We start from the raw sequence: 23,060 nt of genomic DNA, 5'->3' as shown, positions 1-23,060 counted from the left end.
AATTTCATATTTCATATTTCTAGAAATTGATATGGGATGAAATTAATAGGGTACTGGAGGCTTCTGTTCCGTTGTCTTATGATACTGTTTTATTTGGGACTTTATTGACACCTAAGAGTCCAATTGATGGGAAAAAGAACGGACTTCTTAATATTATGACGGAGGTGGCAATGCAGTTAATAACGAGAAATTGGAAGAGCTGGGACAGATTGAACTTTGCTTTTTGGTGGGAAACTCTTGGTCAATATTATAGAAATGAGAGAATGAATGCTGAGAAATTGGGAAATAGTAAAAAAAAAATGTAAAGAAACATGGGGCCCATTAACGGCATTTGTTAAAACTGATTAATTGAATAAGCCTTTAATTCCTGATTGACTTCTATACACATCCAGGGAGGGTGGGAGGGAGGTGGGAAATGTACTTGGTATTAATATTTGTTTGAATATAAGTGCTGTTTAATGTATTAATTGATTGTATTTTGTTTGCACTTTGAATTTGATTTGAAAATTAATAAAGAATTAGTTTAAAAAAAAAGAAACAACCCACTAACATGAGCTGGTGAGCCAGACAATGATCAGGAACAGTCAACAAATATTTAACAACCATAATAATAAGTACACATTTACAGGGGTAGCAAAAAAAAAAAATAAAGGCTGCCAAAAGAGCTAAGATTTCTTGGGGATTTTTGCCTTGATGTTACTTCACCTTAATGATTGCCTGCCTGTACTGTTGTTGGATTTTCCTGATGTTTTGCTGTGCTGTTTTTTCTTGTCATAAATAAACAATTGCAAAAAATAAAAATAATAATAAATAAAGTATATTTTCTACCTGTTCCAAATGAATAATCATAAGGGAGAATTTACACTTTAAGATTTCTAAAACTTTGGAGACATCAGCTGAATAGATTCAAGGACAAGACGCCTGCTGGTTAGTGTCATCTTTGGACAAGATTTACACATGCTTAAGAGACTACCCTCCCCCTCCCCCTCCTCTTCTATGAAGCTGCATTCGGCTTTTTTATCACCGGCCATGGCAGTATTAGCTCCGACACTCATAGGAGTTCTAATACCGGCATAGCTGGCGATAAAAAGCCTAACACAGCTTGATAAAAGGATGCCTATATTTTAGGTTATACAGATATAGTCTATTAACATTTGAGGGAACCACCTTTTTTAACAATGTAAATCAAGGCAATGAACAATAAAATCCTTGTCCCGAAAAGAGCTCTATTAATGCAATAGGAAAAGCTAAAGAACCTCCAATCAGCAACATCAATCACACCAAAGTCACATTTGTAATAAACCAGTATCTTATAGCAATCTTATTAATATGGATCAATTCCTTAATTGACATGCAATATGTATTTACTATTGACATTTATGTATTTTAGGAGAGTTCTGTATCAAATGCCCTGATATATACTGTGTATGGGTGCTTAACGTCTATATATATAGGATGACATTGTTTAATAACAAGTCTGACATCTAGTGGTTTTTTGTGATATCCCCAGTTTATTTAAATCTGTTATGTAGGCTTTTCATTGTCTATTTTAGATATTCAATGTGATTTCTTAGTCATTTATGCAACATAATCATTTATTTCTGCTTTTCAAATCTCATATTTTATATGTTGATTTCATCAATTTGTATTTTTAATTTCATTTTTTTCGGTCCAATGTATTTACAGCATTTATTAAATATATCATGCTTATTAAAGGTTAAACAATAATTTGTCAAGTTGTTTTCTTACTGCGCTCCATCAAGATTCATTTAGTGTTCTAAATGAATCTTGATGGAGCACGGTACGAAAACAACTTGACAAATTATACGCCAGGAGCCTCAACCCTGGTGAAATTTAAATTAAACATGGTCATGTCAGTGGAGGTGCTCCCTGACTAAAATACATAAGTTTATACTTTTAAGAATTTACTACACTGGTTTATACTGCACGATATAAATACATTTTACACATGGATCCGGTGAAAATAATGGCTCATGCTATGTCACCATAAAAAGCATGAAAATGGATTTAGAGCCTACTGAGGAAATATAACAACCGAAAAATATATTATTATATATACTGGGTGATTATAATTGTGATTGAATTGTACACCTGCATATCTAATCACCTCTCTGATCACATTACAGTGGTGCCTCGCATAACGAACGCCTCGCACAGCGAACGCTGCGCACAACGAACTTCGTGTCTTGCTTCCTACAACGAACTTCGTTTCACACAACGAAGTCGCCCGAGCTGCATCCTTCCGCGCAGGCACTGCGCTTAACTGCCCTCTCTCCGCCTGGCTCCCTGTGCAGTGGCGGACCGTCGGCTCGCAGGGGCCCGGCGCCTACTGCTGATGCGTTGGGGGGGGGCGGAGCTACTCTCGCCGCTTCCCCGATGCTAGAAAAAAAAAAAAATGAACAGTTAAGTCCCAGTTTTTGCCGCTGAGACTCTGCCCTCTCTCACTGTAAAATTAGACTCTACTTAGTCTGTCTTTAAATTTAAAAAATGTGTGTTGTTTTAGAAAACAATTATGTTTTTAGATGTATCTAAATAAAAATAATAACAAAAAATTTATCTTTTTTTATGTCATCTTAGCATATTTTATGCTACAGAACGAATTCTTTTTTTTAACATGTATTGTTATGGGAAAACGCGTTTCACATAACGAACTTTTCGCATAACAAACTTGCTCCTGGAACCAATTAAGTTCGTTGTGTGAGGCACCACTGTACTTTGGTAAGGAGTCAGGTACAGTTATAAGAGTTATAAGAATCCAAGCTCACCCCAAGAATTCTTGGTTCCCCTTTCCTGAATCTTTGCAGGGATGTCGGGAGCCGACCCGAGGTCGCTGATAGTGCAGCCTCTCCTGACTGGGAAGTCCCAAAGTTATTCACAGGTTTTAACTGGTTTCTCGTATATGTCCCATCAGCCTGTATAGTAGACAATTCCATTTTGCTCTAGTGACTGCAAAACAGAAAATCCACAATTATTATAAACATAATCCATTTGTCATTGCACAACTAAGACAACAAAGGAAGGTGGGTTGGGCATTCAAAAACACATGCGGGTGATGTCACACCGGGACTAATTTTAGTGTGGTTGTTGAAAACTATTGTTAATTAGAATGTTTAACAGTTCATAAGGCTTGTCTGAAATAATCAATTTTGAATATTGCATACATTTTTTAATGAGGGTTCTTTCCAAAAATCCATTGCTAATGAATTCCATAGTATAAAAGCCATTGCACTAAAGCAAGTGGCCAAAGAGAATGCATCACAATCTGAGCTCTAGAATGTTGCTACTTATGATTTTAAAGCGTTTGAGGCTTGTGCAGATGAGGACGGAGCTTAGGCATTGGTGGAATGAGGCATTATGACATCACAAGCTGAGCTCTAGAATATTGCTACTTATGATGTTAAAGCGTTTGAGGCTTGTGCAGATGAGGACGGAGCTTAGGCATTGGTGGAATGAGGCATTATGACATCACAGGCTGAGCTCTAGAATGTTGCTACTTGTGATTTTAAAGTGTTTGAGGCTTGTGCAGATGAGGACGGAGCTTAGGCATTGGTGGAATGAGGCATTATGACATCACAATCTGAGCTCTAGAATGTTGCTACTTATGATGTTAAAGTGTTTGAGGCTTGTGCAGCTGAGGAAATCACAAAAAACATGCACAGAAACACCCCAGCCCCTCCCCCCCCCCCATGCCACACAGAGGAAAAATCTCTTTCAAGTCTTACTCTCCTTATCATTCTCATGCTGGCAGTTTAAATTGTGTTTTATTTGAGTCTGAAAGTGTGAAAGAGCTTTAAAAATGGCTTTGCCCTATCCAGGGTAGGGCAAAGGGATTCTGAAAGGTATTAATATAGAACCAGAGAGGGGAAAATGGTAAAACTAGAGGGCATAACTTGAGTTTGCAGAGAGGAAGACTTAGGAGTAATGTTAGGAAAATATTTTTCACGGAGAGGGTGGTGGATGCCGGGCATGCCCTCCCGAGGGCGGTGGTGGAGTGGAAAACGGTGATGGAATTCATAAAAGCATGGGATAAACACAGAGGATCTCTAATTAGAAAACAAATGGTATAAATTAAAGAACTAAGGCCGGTATTGGACAGACTTGTACAGTTTGTGATTCAGTGTAGGATGGGCTGGGAAGGGCATCAATGGGAACTCCACTAACTTGGAACATTACATGAGGACGTTACTGGCCAGACTTTACAGTAGATATCCTGCAAACAACGGGATGGTTGGATAGGCTGGAGTGAGCTTAGATGGCAACTTCAGCATTTGGAACCTAGGACAATACCAGGTGGACTTTAGTCTATGGCCCAGAAATATCAAATAAGAGACGAGTTAATTTAATCATGTGTTTTTTATGAGAATAACTAATGGACAGGCTGGATGGACCGTTCAGGTCTTTATCTGCCGTCATTTACTATGTTACCTGGCAGAAACCCAAAGAGTAGCAACATTCCAGAGCTGAGATTGTGATGTCATAATGCCTCATTCCACCAATGCCTAAGAGCCAAACGCAGCAGTGATGTCACAATGGCTTGATTAGATGGCAACTTCAGCATTTGGAACCTAGGACGCACTCCAGCGCTTCCCTGCCAGCGCCTCTGCAGGCCAGAGGACACATGGGGCAGTCCAGGGTGCAGCAGCAAGGCTGTCCCCAGGATGTCAGCATCGGGACTGGGCCAGCCACTGCTGTCCGACGTGGGGCGCACATGTAGGCAGCAACAGGAGAGCCGCTCCAGCCGCCGGAGGAACCCAAAGCCGGTAAGGAGAATTGGTAAGGAGAAAAATTGGTGAGCAGGAGGGAAGCCGCATCCGCCTCGTGTGATGCCAGATCGAGAGGGGCAACCTCCCCTCCGCTCACCCCTAATCTATCCTGCCCTCCTCCCACCCACCCCCCTTACACCTAGCTGATTGGCCCCAAGGCTTCGGCCGATTTGCCTTCGCTCCTCCCTATGTGGCTCGGAGCTTGTTTTAATCATGTATTTTTTAAATGAGTTTCACTAATGGCCAGACTGGATGGACCGTTCAGGTCTTTTATCTGTTGACATTTACTTTGTTACTATGTTACTCTGATGGGAAAGTGTTTGGAAGAGTGAAAAATGATTTCACGTCCTTAACCTCCAAGTACAATCCATCCTCTGAAACATGGCAAACGGAGAACAATTAGAGAGACAGAATTAGACTAGGGTGGATCCTTTGTGCACAGGCTATTAAAACCTAGTAGAGAATCTGGAGGAAAAATTGAGAAAGCAAAATGCATCTCTCAGACTGAAATTAATCAGAGTTTACTTACATTTCTTTTTCGTGCACTGTCTGTCTCGGGCTCTTTTTCACTTGCTAGTTGTTATCTCTGTCTCTTGTCAGACAATAGTACAGATTTTGCACTTGGTCTTCCAGGTGGCATGAAGCAGGTGTGAGAAGCTGTCGATTTATTTGACTTTCCTCCGTCTTTATGATCTGTTACCAGCCCATAAAGTCAGGGAGGTGGAGCAGGAAAGACAAGTACTGCATCATAAAATTAAAAGGATGGTCTATGACATGTTTTATTTGCCTGTCAAGATACAGGTATAATGTAGCAATTCAAACTCCTGGATCTTACATAAGCTTTCAGCTCCAGAACTGTCACGTTCTCCTACATGATGTATTCAAATAGTGAACTCAAAAGCTACATAATATAGATAAGCAAACAGCAATTGTTCTATTACCTTACCAGTGATTCATGGAGGGGTAGTTTCCAGCTGAACGTCCAAAGTTAGAGGTAGAGAATGACACGGTGACAAAATTAATCACCGTTCCCGTCCCTGCGGATAACCGCAGGGAAACCATCTCCATGTCATTCTTTAAGGAGAGAGAGAAGAATCAGAGTATGAATGGGAAAAGCCACTGACCCTCAAGCCTTGCATTGAAGAATGCTGGTGTAGAAGGACTGAGGTTGAGACAGACACTAAAGAATGACATGAGATGGTTTCCCGCAAGGACGGGAACGGTGATGAATTTTGTCACCATGTCATTCTCTAGTTAGAGGTACAAAATGGCCATTTTTGAATGGCAAACTGCAGAACATCCAAATATATTTTTTTTTTTTATTGTCTACTTAGACGTCTTGGCCACCAGGATGTCTAGGCCTCCAGAATGTCTAACTTTATTTCCCATTTTCAAGTTAGGATTTTAAAGCGTTTGAGGCTTGTGCAGATGAGGACGGAGCTTAGGCATTGGTGGAATGAGGCATTATGACATCACAATCTGAGCTCTAGAATGTTGCTACTTAGGATTTTAAAGCGTTTGAGGCTTGTGCAGATGAGGACGGAGCTTGCAGGAATGGGGCAGGGCAGGGACAGAACTTGTGAGGATGGGATGGGAAAATGAGTTCCCATGGGGACAGGGAAAAATTTGTCCCCATGTCATTCTCTACTTCCCCCATCTATAAGAACAGAGTCTAAGTAGCTCATCTTCAGGAAAAGGCTGAAAACGTACTTGCTTGATAAATTCCTTACAACTCAGTATACCTGCCAAGTTAAGAATCGTCAACATTTTTTTTTTTTTACCCCATTTGACTTTACCTCTACACTCCCATTATTCCGTTTATGAGCCTGCAATTGCCATCCCCCTGCTACTGTTTATCCCTTCCTCTTGTGCTAATGTAACCTTTTCTTCCCATCGCCTTTCTACCTGCAACAATGTATCTTATTCTCATTGATGTGATGTAACTACTACCGGTATTCCCCATACTTCCTTATGGGCCTCTTAACTTGTAGATCGCCTTGAACCTGTACTGAATAAGTGCCATGCAGAAATTCAGATTAGATTAGCATTCATCAACTAACAGATACATTCAAGTATAGCTTTAAATTGCCACCTACAATAATGGAACCGTGCTGGGTAGAGAAAGTCAGATGTTATAATCAAGTATTAAATGCTTGGTTGAAAAGCCAGGTTTTGGTCGCCCCAGTTGGCTATACCACGGATGTTTAACAGAAGTTTATTCCAGGTGGCAGGGACCAGAAAATAAAAGGCACTGTGTTTTGTCACTTCAGGATATGCCTGTTTTGGGTCAGGGAGGGTCAGACAATAATCGTCCAAAGAATGGAGATAGGGATGGGGGATAGGTATAAGGCAGGGATCTCAAAGCCCCTCCTTGAGGGCCGCAATCCAGTCGGGTTTTCAGGATTTCCCCAATGAATATGCATTGAAAGCAGTGCATGCACATAGATCTCATGCATATTCAATGGGGAAATCCTGAAAACCCGACTGGATTGCGGCCCTCAAGGAGAGACTTTGAGACCCCTGGTATAAGGGGATGGGGATGGGGTATAAGGCAGTGGTTCCCAACCCTGTCCTGGAGGACCACCAGGCCAGTCGGGTTTTCAGGGTAGCCCTAATGAATATGCATGAGAGAGATCAGCATATAATGGAGATGCCAGGCAATCAAATCTGCTCCATGCATATTCATTAGGGCTATCCTGAATAAGGTATGGTGAGAAAAGTTAAATACTCAGGTTGACCTGTCTTAAATGCCGTGACCAAAATCTTGTACAGAATCCTTTGCTGGATTGGTAGCCAGTGTGCGGTTTTAAGCAGTGGAGTGACATGGTCTGACCTCTTCTCAGTACAGTAATTACTACATTTTGAATAGATTGAAGGGTTATTTTTTTTTTTTTCAAAAGAGTGAGTGAGATCCCTGAATAAATAACGTTGCAGTAGTCCAGCTTGGTGATAAGAAGTGAAAGTATTAAACCGTGGAAAAATGTCTTGGCCACAAAGATGTCATACCACAAGTAATTGCCACAGAGTGAGGAAACTGGACTTACATAAATGAGAAATTTAAGGGATGAATAACATTTGTGAGTCTAAAAAGATTCCCAAATATTTAATAGAGAGTTGAGGGAATTGAAGTAGATTAGGGACCCAGGGAGGCACAGGAAAAAGGGAGGACATGAAGGAAGATTCTGGACACAGAGGATGCTAGAAACAGGAAAGGGACAAGGCATGGGACATGAGGTGAAGTTAAGGACAGGAACATAAGAGAAAACATAAGAACATCCATCAAGCCCAGTAGCCCATTCTCATGGTGGCCAATCCAGGTCACTAGTACCTGGACAAAACCCAATGTGTAGCAACATTCCATGCTACCAATACAGGGCAAGCAATGGCTTCCCCCTTGGGGAAGATGGGTGGTGGACATGGAGAGTGAGAAAAAATGTCAAACGATGAGGAGATCCTAGGAAGAGAGTTACGAGAACACAGGGACACTCAGAAACCAAATACTGGCGCAACATGATTAGAAAAATAAATGACAAAGGAAGAAAGAATTTTATTTTCTATTTAGTCACTGGAATATGTCAATTTTGAAATGTACAGAGCTGGTACATACATACAACTGGGCCCAGAGCAGAAATTTGGGAGAGGACCCCAAAACCCATTAACAGACTGTTCTTCAACTTTAGGCAGGCTTGGGCCCTCTCTGTTCCACAACAATCAGTTGATCTGGTGCTTTCAAAGGATGCTCTGTGGTCCTTCGATGGGGCCCTGCACACCCTGGATGGCCAAAGGCTATAATCAGTGATCCGAAGGTGGTGATCTTGTTGGGTAAGTAGGATTTGCCTCTCTTTTTTTGGTCGGTAGGCTGTAGAAGGGAAAGACTTCTCCATCTTCAATTTCCTGCTGGATTAAAGAGACTATCAATTCAGTTTATATGCTTGAATTATGGATGTGTGCCATCAACCTGAGATCGCAAGAGATGTCCTTGGTAGAACCTAGGGAGGTCGCGCTGGAAGAGATCTGCATCATCAAGTGCCAGTGATCGAATGGTGCCTTCGTTGAAGTGGTTGTCAGAGGGGCTTTATGTTCCTCCCACCAGGGCCCTAAGGCTTTGGTACATCTCGCTCGGCTGGACTTATCTAACAGGACATAGAAACATGATGGCAAATAAAGGCCAAATGGCCCATCTGCAGCATCCACTATCTCCTCCTCTCCCTATTGGCTAAGGCTCTTAACATTTGCGTCTCCTCTTCCTATTGGCTAAGGCTCTTTACACCTGCATTGTGAGGTCATAGAGCTTTATGGTTATAGAAACATGATGCCAGATAATGGCCAAATGTCCCATCTGCAGCATCCACTATCTCCTCCTCTCCCTATTGTCTAAGGCTCTTAACATTTGCATCTCCTCTTACTATAGGCTAAGGCTCTTTACACCTGCATTGTGATGTCATAGAACTTTATGGTTATAGACACATAGAAACATGATGGTAGATAAAGGCCAAATGGCTCATCCAGTCTGTCCATCCGCAGCATCCACTATCTCCTCCTCTCCCTATTGGCTAAGGCTCATAACATTTGCATCTCCTCTTCATATTGGCTAAGGCTCTTTACACCTGCATTGTGAGGTCATAGAGCTGCCCATCCGCAGTAACCATTATCGCTTTCTCTCTCCGAGAGATCCCACGTGCCTATCCCAGGAAGTCTCTGTCTCTACCAATTCTTATGGGAGACTGTTCCACGCATTTACCACCCTAAGCTTTTGATTTGAACCGAGAGGCTTAAATCGTTAAAGTGCTTTCATAATTAAGTAAAGGGTCTTAACACCCTGGTTCCTGAAAACATATCCACACAAATAGCAGAAATTTATTGTTAAGTTACGGAAATATTTGGTCCTCGGAAGTGTGTGCTTGTAAGCCGCTCCTAGCTAAGGGCTGAACTAACCCCAGACATTCAATGCTGGGGAATGTGCGGCTTCCAGCATCGAATATCTGAAAGTTAGCACGGGCACTGGCCGATATTCAGATCGAGGCCTGGTTAATTTAGTGCATTAAGGGGTCCTTTTACTAAGGCGTACTAAATAATGCGTCAATGGAATATAACAGGCGTGTTAGCATTTAGCACGTGCTAATCTTTAGCATGCGCTAAATCGGTTAGTACGCCTTAGTAAAAGATGGAGCAAGTTAGGACAGCCTTTTTGCACCCTATATCAGTCAGAGGGTGCACCTATACAGGGATCTCAAAGTCCCTCCTTGATGGCCAGAATCCAGTCGGGTTTTCAGGATTTCCCCAATGAATATGCATTGAAGGCAGTGCATGCACATAGATCTCATGCATATTCATTGGGGAAATCCTGAAAACCCGACTGGAATATGGCCCTCAAGAAGGGACTTTGAGACCCCTGACCTATAACATATAATACATGACTTGTCAGGTATTTCCAGAAGTATGAAAAATGAATCAATCTATTTGGGGGTAAAATTATCATGATTTTGGAAGTTCCATTAACATTATCATATGATATAATTTGGTTTGGAACGATTTTACTGTCTAAGAAACCAATTAGTGCAAATCAGAACAAGCTACTCCTCATTATGACAGGAAGTAGCCATGCAACTAATAATGAAAAATTGGAAAAGCTGGGATAACTTAAATTATAGCTTCTGGTGGGAATCCCTATGTCAGATTTATAAGTTTGAAAACATGAATTCTTTGCAGAATTTGAGGCCCGATAACAAAATATTGTAAGTTATAATATAAGTAGTAATATAATTATTATTAGTATTTCCCTTTGAGTTATGAAATATTGTTATACATATCCAGGAGGAGCAGGGGAGGGTTAAAACAGCTTTAGTTTATTTGTTAGAGAACAGTGCAGTAGACTATACTACTTGATTACTTATGTGTATGCACTTTGTATTTAATGTTAAAAATGAATAAATAATTTTTTTATAAAAATATGAAAAATGAATCCATTTGTGGACAGAATTCCACATCCAAAGCTAGATGAAGAGGCAGCTTCATAACTACAGCAGATTAGCCAATCATCCCTAAAATGAAAAAAAAATAAAATAAAAGCAAGCGTCAGTCATACAGCAGAGTTTTATCAAAATGTTTATTGCCTACCGTCCCCACGGTTGCTTAACTTTTATAAGAATTTTATAGACGTAGGAGTGGCTGAAGAAATTTTCTCAGAGGAAGTAATCATTCTTCCGAAAACACCTGGCAAAGTTATTCACTCAATACTGTAGACCTATTTCTTAATTCTGTGTTGATTATACATGTATACCCCCCACCCGCCCCCCGAAAATGTCCCTGCTCTGAGTGTAGAAAAAGGGATTTTCACGGTGGTCACTAAGCAAAGAGGGCTGGGATGTTCAGCCTTTTCTATCCGTTGTGGAAACAGCCAGCCCATGTGGGCAGGCCAGGAAGTAATAAAAGGGACTGGGTGTGTGAGCGCAAGGGCTTTGGTTGCCCACACCCGCCGAGACCCTAGCACTGAGGGGGATGACCTGGAAGCTAGGACAGGAGAAATTTGCTGTGCATGGGGTCTGAAGCCCCAGCTACGTAGCAATGGGTGCCTGTGGAGTGTTCCCAGACTGGGAGCAAGAAGAAGTTTTTTGGGAAAAAGACATCCCAGGTAGGAAAAGTAGGAACGGGCATGCCTCACTTGTGGCAGGACTTTCAATGTGCAAGTGGAAATCCCCTGTCCTGGGATGGGACAGTGAGAAGAAAAAGACCATCTGGAGGTTATGTCAATGAGATGCCATATACCACATGCAGTTTCCTGACACTAGCGGATTTTACTGAAATTGGAATGGATTATGACTTTTCTTTTTCCTCTTTGGACCAGAGGTTGTGGTAAAAGGGGATAGCTTAGTTGGTTTTAAGAAAGGTTTGGACAAATTCCTGGAGGAAAAATCCATAGTTTTTTATTAAGACATGGGAGAGCCTCTGCTTGCCCTGGAACAGTGGCATGGAATGTTGCTACTCCTTGGGTTTTGGCCAGGTACTGGTGACCTGAATTGGCCACCGTGAGAATGGATTACTGGGTTTGATGGACCATTGGTCTGACCCAGTAAGGCTATTCTTATGTTTTTATGACTTAGAGAGGGAAGAGTTTAGGATATCAATTGTGCACCACTAAAATCCTGAATAGTAAATACAGTCAAACCTTGGTTTGCGAGCATAATTTGTTCCAGAAGCATGCTTGTAATCCAAAGCACTCGTATATCAAAGCAAATTTCTCCATAAGAAATAATGGAAACTCAGACGATTCGTTCCACAACCCAAAAACTTTAATACAAAATACTATACGTACTTGTATTGCAAGACCTTGCTGGTTTAGAACAGTCACTACACTCTTGCAGCGTCAGAGAGAGAAGAACCAACGGCTCAGTTGTGATGACGTGACGCGTGTATACCGTATGTACTCGTATTGCATGACCTCGCTTGTTTAGAACAGTCAATACACTCTTGCAGCGTCAGAGAGAGAAGAACCATCAGATCAGTTGTGATGACGTGACGCTTGTATACCGTATGTACTCATATTGCAAGACATTGCTTGTATATCAAGTCAAAATTTAATAAAATGTTTTGCTTCTCTTGCAAAACACTTGCAAACCAAGTTACTTGCAATCCAAGGTTTTACTGTATCTAGTTACTAGTCTGTGAACTGTTTGTTGAGTTTCTGTTCAATAAAGTAAGTTGACTTTAATCACTGAGCTTGCAGACTGTTTATTTGTTGGAAGTAAAATAAAGTGTGACCAGGGAAGAGTATTCTTCAGCCTACAGGAGTAAATCCGGCCCTGGCCTAAGCCCAGCTCAAAAACAGAACTTTCTTTTTGTGAATCTTGGTCGCAGGTCCCTGACCCAAAGAGCTAGCTGGTACCCAAGGCTGTGTGTAAATGAGAAATCAGCTGTTTTAACCAGTGGTATAAGTAACAATTGAAAGAATGCTGCCACCATGTTGATTTGATAAAGTAGCGAAGTCGGATGACAAAGATGGCTCTAGTAAGATTTGGGTTATTCAACAGAGTAATGAATAATGTTGTAAGATATAGATAATAATTTTGATATATCTTTTGTATGAGGATAACATTGAAAAAGCTTCAGGTGAAACATGTTGGATATAAACTTCCCAGACTGATGGACCACGAGGTTCTTGAATAATTAACTTCCCTTTTACAAAACCGTGACAGTGGTTTTTAGCTCCGGCTGGTACGCTGAATGCTGTGAATTGCTCCAACGCTGACAGAGTACCTATGAGCATCGGAACAGTGCACAGCATTCAGTACACCGGCTTTTACTAAAAACTACTTTTGTGCTTTTGTAAAAGGGGGGGGGTATGTTAAGTAGCGTGCTCCTGTTTATCAAGCAGCCTATAATAGGAGCCCTTGCCCCGATCCAACCAGGCATGTGAGCTCCTCCCCCTATATCCCGTTTAAGAGATCAATCTACCTGCTTTAAATATCAGCAGCAGTAGAAAAACAACTGCTTTTACATACAAGCAGCAGCGAGACCTACCGCAACCACCAAGAGCCCACAGACCAGATCCTGCCAGGAGTGTGAACTCCTCCCCCTGCAGTCCATTGGAGAGATCAATCTGCCTGCTTTTAAATATCAGCAGCAGTGGAGATCAACTGCTTTTACACCTAAGCAGCAACGAGACCAGCCACAACCACCGAGAGCACACAGACCCGATCCTACCAAGAGTGTGAACTCTTCCCCCCATGCAATCCGCTAAGAAGATCGACTGTCGGCTCCGGGCGGCTTTCCCGCAGAGGAGAGAATCCTGCATTCACCGTGGGCCTCATCTGGGGCAGCCTCCTTGGAGCGGCTGGGGCACGGGCAGTGTGTCTGGGAGGGAATGCAGTGCTCCTGTTTATCACATCCTCTGGTAGCGCGTTCTATGTATCCACCACCCTCTGTGTGAAAAAGAACTTCCTGGAGTTTGTTCTAAACTTCTCCCTTTTCAATTTCTCTGAGTGCCCCCTTGTACTTATTGATCCCCTTTTCTGTAAACCGCTTAGAACCTAACGGATGTAGCGGTATATAAGAAATAAATTACATTACATACATTTAACACTTTAGACATCACTTATAATTGTACAAGATTCACACAGAACATTACCCTCCCCCACCCCTCCCACTCTTTATCATTAAAGTAATTAAAAAATGTATCATATGTTCAGAGTTATATTATACATATTTTAAACATAAGTTATTCATATGATAAATCAAACTTATTTATCAAACCTCAAGAAAACCACCCTTCTTTCCTATTATCATCTGTATAAATAATCAATTAAAAGCCCTTATAATCCTCCCCCCCCCCGGATGTGCATTTTATCTAAGAGCAAAAATCATAACTATAATAATTCTACAAAAGACGACAATGGGCCCCAAATTAAGTTAAAGTTTTTTGTATTCCCTAATTAATCAGCGTTCATTTTTGCATTTTTGTAAATTCGACATAAACTTGCCCACCAGAATGTAAAGTTGAGATGATCCCAGTTTTTCCAGTTTCGTGCAATCATTTGTATAGCTGTACTAGTCATAATTAATAAGAGACATCTTTTATATTTATCTAGGGGATCCTTGACATGTAAAATGGTACCACAAATTACTATTTCATAAGTTAACGGAATCTCAGATTCTAAAATATTATTATGTCCCCAAATTGATCTCCAGAAAATCAATATCTTAGGGCAATAAAACATTACATGATCGAATGTTCCTATGTCTAACTTTGTACATAATGAACTGGCAATCTGAATTTTCTAAGTAAAACATTAATTATAGTTAAGGGACCAATGACGATAAGATGCATAAAGCTTGCTGCTATGAAATTGTTTTGACCTGTGAGTGGTGTCGCTGAGGCCCTGTAATAATATTTTCTGTTATGGCTATATGGACTCGGGGTACATGATTGAAGAATTTGTTATTTGCCCTGAGTATATGAGATAAAACGTTTTATTGCTAGATAGAATATTGAGGATTCATGTAATTGCATTATACTGCAGGTTGTACTCATGGATGCAATTGCAAGATACTATAAACTGTGTTTAACATAGGCAAATAGTACAATACCGCAGCCATAATAAATCCACTCTTCTTGGTTGGTTGTGTGTTGATATTGTGGTGTGTGGCTGGGAAGAAAGAGTGCCAAGGTGACAGTTTGTGTTTCTGGAGTCCTTGCTATTCTCAAGGTCAAACAGACCAGGAGAAAGACCTCCACAATCCAAGCAGAAATAAACAAACCGCAGTGGAGATACGTGATGATGGTGGTGTGGAATTTATTCACAGATTTTTATGATTCATGAATAAATTGCACTCCAACATCATTAGGTTTCTCCGCTGCGGTTTGTCTTCGCTATTCAGCCGTCACGAGAGGCAAAGTAAGTTTATTTTGCACAAAGCATTAAGAAACGGATCTGCTCGGTATTTCTCCTCTGCGTTGAAACCTTATGCGCCAACCCAGTTTCTGGTTCATAGTCATTCGCATGCGGGAAATTTGATCTTCAGGGGTCTGCGGGGGGTTCTAGTTTTAACTCCTGCAACAATTCTGTAATAATCTCCAGCAAATCTGCCGGTTTAGAAATGCAGCGCACCGTTGGGTCCTCCCCCCTGATCCAGGGCTATTACTACTGCTAAAAATGTACAGCGCTGAAAGGCGTACGCAGCAGCTGTACATTTTGACATTTATAGACGGTCCCTGCTCAGAAAGGCTGCCATGGTCTCTTGACTGGTGCCTTCCACCTGAGATCCTGAATCTTCCAATACTGAAGATTAATTGGGGGGGGATCAAAGGAATCAAATCCAATCCCCAATATTCTCAGTCCTTTTCCAACTGGACCTCTGGCTCGTGTGCATGACACTGCAAAGGGGGAATGCTCTTTGAAGGTACAACCTACTGCGCAAGTCCTGGCATGCTTTCAGATGGTGCTGACAGACCCCCTATAACTTAGACTCACAAAATAAGGGGTAAATCCCTGTCCAGGATGCTCCATGGACCGCTGCAGAGATTGTCTTCACTTCCTCAAGGGCCCAGGAGTGTTCACACAATAAGCGCTTCACCATAGACGCCGAGGCTCTGGGAAGGATTTGTGACCCACAGACTGAACCACCTGTGCACCCATGGCTCTGGAGGTATCAGAGGGGGCTAAGGCCATGGCTCCCGCCCCCACCTCCTCAGCTGCTCCAAAGCATGTGGCACATAGATGCTCCTCTTTTGGCCATCCAGCACAAATCTGGTATGATATATGGGTAGCAAAAATAACCCGGAAATGTGAAAACTCAATAATGTTATAACAAACCCTTTCACAAAAAATACACTAGGATGTCACAAAAAGTCAGTGCTGCTGAAGTTCCAATAAAGGGAGTTTCAGATAACTGGAGGAAAAAGCCTCAGATTGGAACCCTTCCATCACCACAATGGTGGTCCAAGGTGGTTGGGCGAGCACCTCACTGGCAAAAAACTTCCAGACCGACTCCCAATAAATAATAAACTTAAAGCAGGACTGTGGTGCAAAAGATAGAGGATAAATTTCCACTTATCTAATTTAGTCGATCGGTACAATGAAATTTAAATAATAAAGTAGGAAACAAAAACCAAGTGGCAAAACAATGAATGAGATTTAAAAATAAAATATCATAAACTAAAAAAGAAAGTGAAAAAATAAAAACAAACAGTCAAGACTGAAGTCCAGCTTGAAATGACTTCACTGCTTTGGCTGCGAAACTTCTCCAGATGTCATCCGATCCTTGTCAGCAAACCGGAAGCCCCAAATCCAGAATCTCCGGTCATCAACTCGTCTAAGGTATTCAAGTGAATCTAATTATCTTAACCTTAGGGGAATAGCGTTCCATATTTCTATTAGTTTAAATGAATAAGATTTCCCTAGTTTACCAATAGAAAATACCTTTATGGGATGGAAAAGACAGTTTAAGTTTTTGCCTAGTCCTGACCAGACCCAGTCTTTGAAAATTCCAGGAAAGTGGATAAAATTGTGGAAGGCTCCCTGGAAACATTAAACAAAAGGCTGAGAGTTTGACTATTTATCAAGTCAAGCTCACACCATGTGAAGAAGAATATAACAGAAATAAAGAAGTGTCAGATTGAACTGATTAAGGATAAAAACATGGTTCATGAAAGGTTGGAAGAAACTGATTTAATCACCACTTGAATTTAAGATTCATTTTCCTACGTCATCCATGCTTTCTGCCATTACTTTTGCGTTGCACTAGCTCATTGTGTGATTTTACATTCTGACCATATATTTTTTTTGTCCTAGATTTTTTTCCTGAAATAGAATTACCAGTGATTCAATTGCAGATGCCGCAGACTCGCTTGGAATCCTGATGCAGGCGTGAATGACGAAACACAGTCTGTGTTGAGTCTCGCATAGGACCTGCGCAGCATGAAACAAAGACCTAGCCTAGGATTTTGGCATGCGCATCTTCTTTTTTGTCAATTTAGTATATTGGTTATCTCAACTGCATACACTTCTCCCTCTGTATTCGCTGTGATAGGGGATTAACGGAACCGCAAATACAGAAAAACCATGAATAACTTTTTCAGATGTTATTCGCTGTTTTCTATTAAAAACCATCATGAATATGGTAAAACTGTGAATAACATGGTGGGAGACCTGGCCTGTTCCTGAAGGAGAGTCAAAACACAGTGAAGAAAGTGCTGGGAATTAGAGAATGACACGGTAACAGAATTCATCACCGTTCCCGTCCCCGCAGATAACTGCGGGAAATAATCCCATGTCATTTTCTAGTGTCTATTTCAACCTCAGTCCTTCTACACCAGCATTCTTCAAAGCAAAGCTTGAGGGTCAGTGGTTCTGGCCATTCATACTCTGATTCTTATGGGAGCCAAGGATAATGAAGCCATTGTGACATCACTGATGTGATTGGCTCTTAGGCACTGGTGGAATGAGGCATTATGACATCACAATATCTGCTCTGGATACCAGAGACTGTCATTCTCAACCTCAGTCCTTCTACACCAGCATTCTTCAAAGCAAAGCTTGCGGGTCAGTGGTTGTGGCCATTCATACTCTGATTCTTATGTGAGTCAAGGATAATGAAGCTATTGTGACATCACTGATGTGATTGGCTCTTAGGCACTGGTGGAATGAGGCATTATGACATCACAATATCTGCTCTGGATACCAGAGACTGTCATTCTCAACCTCAGTCCTTCTACACCAGCATTCTTCAAAGCAAAGCTTGAGGGTCAGTGGTTGTGGCCATTCATACTCTGATTCTTATGTGAGCCAAGGATAATGAAGCCATTGTGACATCACTGATGTGATTGGCTCTTAGGCACTGGTGGAATGAGGCATTATGACATCACAATATCTGCTCTGGATACCAGAGACTGTCATTCTCAACCTCAGTCCTTCTACACCAGCATTCTTCAAAGCAAAGCTTGAGGGTCAGTGGTTGTGGCCATTCATACTCTGATTCTTATGTGAGCCAAGGATAATGAAGCCATTGTGACATCACTGATGTGATTGGCTCTTAGGCACTGGTGGAATGAGGCATTATGACATCACAATATCTGCTCTGGATACCAGAGACTGTCATTCTCAACCTCAGTCCTTCTACACCAGCATTCTTCAAAGCAAAGCTTGAGGGTCAGTGGTTGTGGCCATTCATACTCTGATTCTTATGTGAGCCAAGGATAATGAAGCCATTGTGACATCACTGATGTGATTGGCTCTTAGGCACTGGTGGAATGAGGCATTATGACATCACAATATCTGCTCTGGATACCAGAGACTGTCATTCTCAACCTCAGTCCTTCTACACCAGCATTCTTCAAAGCAAAGCTTGAGGGTCAGTGGTTGTGGCCATTCATACTCTGATTCTTATGTGAGCCAAGGATAATGAAGCCATTGTGACATCACTGATGTGATTGGCTCTTAGGCACTGGTGGAATGAGGCATTATGACATCACAATATCTGCTCTGGATACCAGAGACTGTCATTCTCAACCTCAGTCCTTCTACACCAGCATTCTTCAAAGCAAAGCTTGAGGGTCAGTGGTTGTGGCCATTCATACTCTGATTCTTATGTGAGCCAAGGATAATGAAGCCATTGTGACATCACTGATGTGATTGGCTCTTAGGCACTGGTGGAATGAGGCATTATGACATCACAATATCTGCTCTGGATACCAGAGACTGTCATTCTCAACCTCAGTCCTTCTACACCAGCATTCTTCAAAGCAAAGCTTGCAGGTCAGTGGTTGTGGCCATTCATACTCTGATTCTTATGTGAGCCAAGGATAATGAAGCCATTGTGACATCACTGATGTGATTGGCTCTTAGGCACTGGTGGAATGAGGCATTATGACATCACAATATCTGCTCTGGATACCAGAGACTGTCATTCTCAACCTCAGTCCTTCTACACCAGCATTCTTCAAAGCAAAGCTTGAGGGTCAGTGGTTGTGGCCATTCATACTCTGATTCTTATGTGAGCCAAGGATAATGAAGCCATTGTGACATCACTGATGTGATTGGCTCTTAGGCACTGGTGGAATGAGGCATTATGACATCACAATATCTGCTCTGGATACCAGAGACTGTCATTCTCAACCTCAGTCCTTCTACACCAGCATTCTTCAAAGCAAAGCTTGAGGGTCAGTGGTTGTGGCCATTCATACTCTGATTCTTATGTGAGCCAAGGATAATGAAGCCATTGTGACATCACTGATGTGATTGGCTCTTAGGCACTGGTGGAATGAGGCATTATGACATCACAATATCTGCTCTGGATACCAGAGACTGTCATTCTCAACCTCAGTCCTTCTACACCAGCATTCTTCAAAGCAAAGCTTGCAGGTCAGTGGTTGTGGCCATTCATACTCTGATTCTTATGTGAGCCAAGGATAATGAAGCCATTGTGACATCACTGATGTGATTGGCTCTTAGGCACTGGTGGAATGAGGCATTATGACATCACAATATCTGCTCTGGATACCAGAGACTGTCATTCTCAACCTCAGTCCTTCTACACCAGCATTCTTCAAAGCAAAGCTTGAGGGTCAGTGGTTGTGGCCATTCATACTCTGATTCTTATGTGAGCCAAGGATAATGAAGCCATTGTGACATCACTGATGTGATTGGCTCTTAGGCACTGGTGGAATGAGGCATTATGACATCACAATATCTGCTCTGGATACCAGAGACTGTCATTCTCAACCTCAGTCCTTCTACACCAGCATTCTTCAAAGCAAAGCTTGAGGGTCAGTGGTTGTGGCCATTCATACTCTGATTCTTATGTGAGCCAAGGATAATGAAGCCATTGTGACATCACTGATGTGATTGGCTCTTAGGCACTGGTGGAATGAGGCATTATGACATCACAATATCTGCTCTGGATACCAGAGACTGTCATTCTCAACCTCAGTCCTTCTACACCAGCATTCTTCAAAGCAAGCTTGAGGGTCAGTGGTTGTGGCCATTCATACTCTGATTCTTATGTGAGCCAAGGATAATGAAGCCATTGTGACATCACTGATGTGATTGGCTCTTAGGCACTGGTGGAATGAGGCATTATGACATCACAATATCTGCTCTGGATACCAGAGACTGTCATTCTCAACCTCAGTCCTTCTACACCAGCATTCTTCAAAGCAAAGCTTGAGGGTCAGTGGTTGTGGCCATTCATACTCTGATTCTTATGTGAGCCAAGGATAATGAAGCCATTGTGACATCACTGATGTGATTGGCTCTTAGGCACTGGTGGAATGAGGCATTATGACATCACAATATCTGCTCTGGAATGTTGCTGCTCAATCTCAGCATTCTTCAAAGCAAAGCTTGTGAGTCAGTGGTTGTGGCCATTCATACTCTGATTCTTATGTGAGCCAAGGATAATGAAGCCATTGTGACATCACTGATGTGATTGGCTCTTAGGCACTGGTGGAATGAGGCATTATGACATCACAATATCTGCTCTGGATACCAGAGACTGTCATTCTCAACCTCAGTCCTTCTACACCAGCATTCTTCAAAGCAAAGCTTGAGGGTCAGTGGTTGTGGCCATTCATACTCTGATTCTTATGTGAGCCAAGGATAATGAAGCCATTGTGACATCACTGATGTGATTGGCTCTTAGGCACTGGTGGAATGAGGCATTATGACATCACAATATCTGCTCTGGAATGTTGCTGCTCAATCTCAGCATTCTTCAAAGCAAGGCTTGCGGGTCAGTGGTTGTGGCCATTCATACTCTGATTCTTCCCTCTCTCCTTAAAGAATGACATGAAGATGGTTTCCCGCGGTTATCCGCAGGGACGGGAACGGTGATGAATTTTGTCACCGTGTCATTCTCTACTGGGAATCAGCGACTGCTTGTATGGAAGCTTGCGTAATTTGGGAGGAGGAGCCAGCAAGCTAAAAACCATGTATAATCGAAACTGCGAATGCTGAAACCGCGAATATGGAGGGAGAAGTGTATTTGGTGTCTTTCCATTGATATGATTGTGAAATGTTTTGTGGAAGTTCTTCGAATATCTACAGATTCTTTTTCTCCATTCACTTTTGATGTTGTTATCGGTTATGCTGGAGACACTAGGGAAGGAAGGAAGGATCCGGTGGAAATTTTGGCTATTTCAGGTTTTTGAAAGCTTTTTCCCCTGAACCTGTTAGAAATTGAATTCTTTAACTGTATTTTTACTATAAGCAACGGAACACTGACAAATCTATGCATGACAACTGCGGCCCGTCAATTGTACCCTGTGACTGAATCTGTCGTAAGTGGATATCTTGAAGGCCCTGATATGCTCAGACTCCGCAGGCCCCCCATCCCTTCTGAGGGGCTTGAGACACCTCAAGCCTCTCCCAAGGGACGGGGTCTGAGGAGTCTGAGCAAATCAGGGCCTTCCAGACATCCACTTATGTAAAGGGTTCCCATAATCATCATGTAAACCTTACCCTAACAGTAGATAGCAAGTGAATATTTTAAGTGTAGTGGGTGGAGGGGTCCCCACCCCGACCCTGACCCCACCCCTCAAAAAAGAGGGTTACTTCGTAACCCTCAAAAAGACAAAATAGTATTCGCCATCGGGGCGCCTTTGATGGGTCACCTCCCATTCAGTGTGCGCATTTGTCTTTCATGCAATTGTCAGGGTGCATTTGATAGGTCACCAAAAGATATAGACTTATTTGCGGTATAAATGTAATGGTGTTTCCTGACTTACCTAGAGCCACGCAGCCCAGATGTAAGGTCTTTTTAGCCAAATATAGGTGCGACGTATTTTCTGCAATTTTCTTGTAAATATATTATGAAAGATCAGGGTAGTACTTATATTTTCTTTAATTTTTAGATTCTAAAGTTGTTGCTGCCTCTAAGCTGAGCAGGAGTCCTCCACCCACAGTCTCACCAATAGAGGGTGCTGTTTTACTGTCACATTTTTCAATTGTGAGGGACAGGCAAGTTCTGCAGGACTCCAGGGAACATACCTGTTCTTAGCGACTGAAAATATTCCACCCCCTAGTGGTAGCAATGCAGCTGGAGGACACCTGCTCAGCTTAGAGGGAACAGCTGCTACACTTGCCTCGACATAATCTATTTTATCATGCTATAGTTAATATAGAGCTCCTTTTACAAGACCATGGTAGTGGCTATTGCTGCGGTAATCGCTCCGATGGCCATAGGGGTTTAATGGACGGCAAAGCGTTTGCCGCACGGCCACTGCTACTGCGGCTTCGTAAGACGGGAGATAGAGCTCATCCTCCATTTTCCTTCATTATTTGCTGATTTGAGGGGCTCCGTCTCCTTTTGGCTTTCCAGTTGTTAATCTTGGATTCTCCTTCGTGTGGGTTCCTAGTATCAATATTTGTTATACCTGAAATTTGTTTCTTATTATATTACTTGTTTTGATGTATACCTTTTCTGTGTCAGGGGTTGGCTTGTATTTTTCCTTGTACATTTTCTGAAATGCATAAATAGAAATAAATGTCGGGATAACAATGTTAACAGTGGTCGCATTCATTAATAGTCACACTACTTTTACTTCCACTCCGTAAAATAGCTCCCCTTTTACAAAACTGTAGTGCTTTTTTGGGGCGCCGGCCAAGGTGGCAACAGCTCCAACACTCATAGAATTTTTAGGCATTCTTCGTAGTACTTTGTACTTTTACTCAAGTATTAAAACAAACATTTATTTATTTATTTTTTATACTTTTACTTAAATACTTTGGCATAGTACTTTGAACAGCGCAGACCATCTGGGCCAGATTCTGTAAACAGCGTCAT

The 23,060-nt window shown here is 41.9% G+C and overlaps 1 protein-coding gene across 1 annotated transcript in view; it reads right to left on the bottom strand.

The window, feature by feature from the left end:
• Nucleotides 1-23,060, bottom strand: part of LOC117348126 (membrane-spanning 4-domains subfamily A member 6B-like) — a 28,664-nt gene extending 5,604 nt beyond the window's left edge. Inside the window, exon 1 of the mRNA XM_033919830.1 lies at nucleotides 23,001-23,060. Coding sequence (XP_033775721.1) covers nucleotides 23,001-23,060 — 60 coding nt within the window. The remainder of the gene's footprint in view (nucleotides 1-23,000) is intronic.

The sequence above is a fragment of the Geotrypetes seraphini genome, chromosome 14 (genome assembly GCF_902459505.1).
Source record: "Geotrypetes seraphini chromosome 14, aGeoSer1.1, whole genome shotgun sequence".
NCBI classification, from domain to species: Eukaryota; Metazoa; Chordata; class Amphibia; order Gymnophiona; family Dermophiidae; genus Geotrypetes; species Geotrypetes seraphini.
The sequence above is the reverse complement of the archived record's forward strand: the minus strand, read 5'-3'. Positions and strand labels throughout refer to the sequence as shown.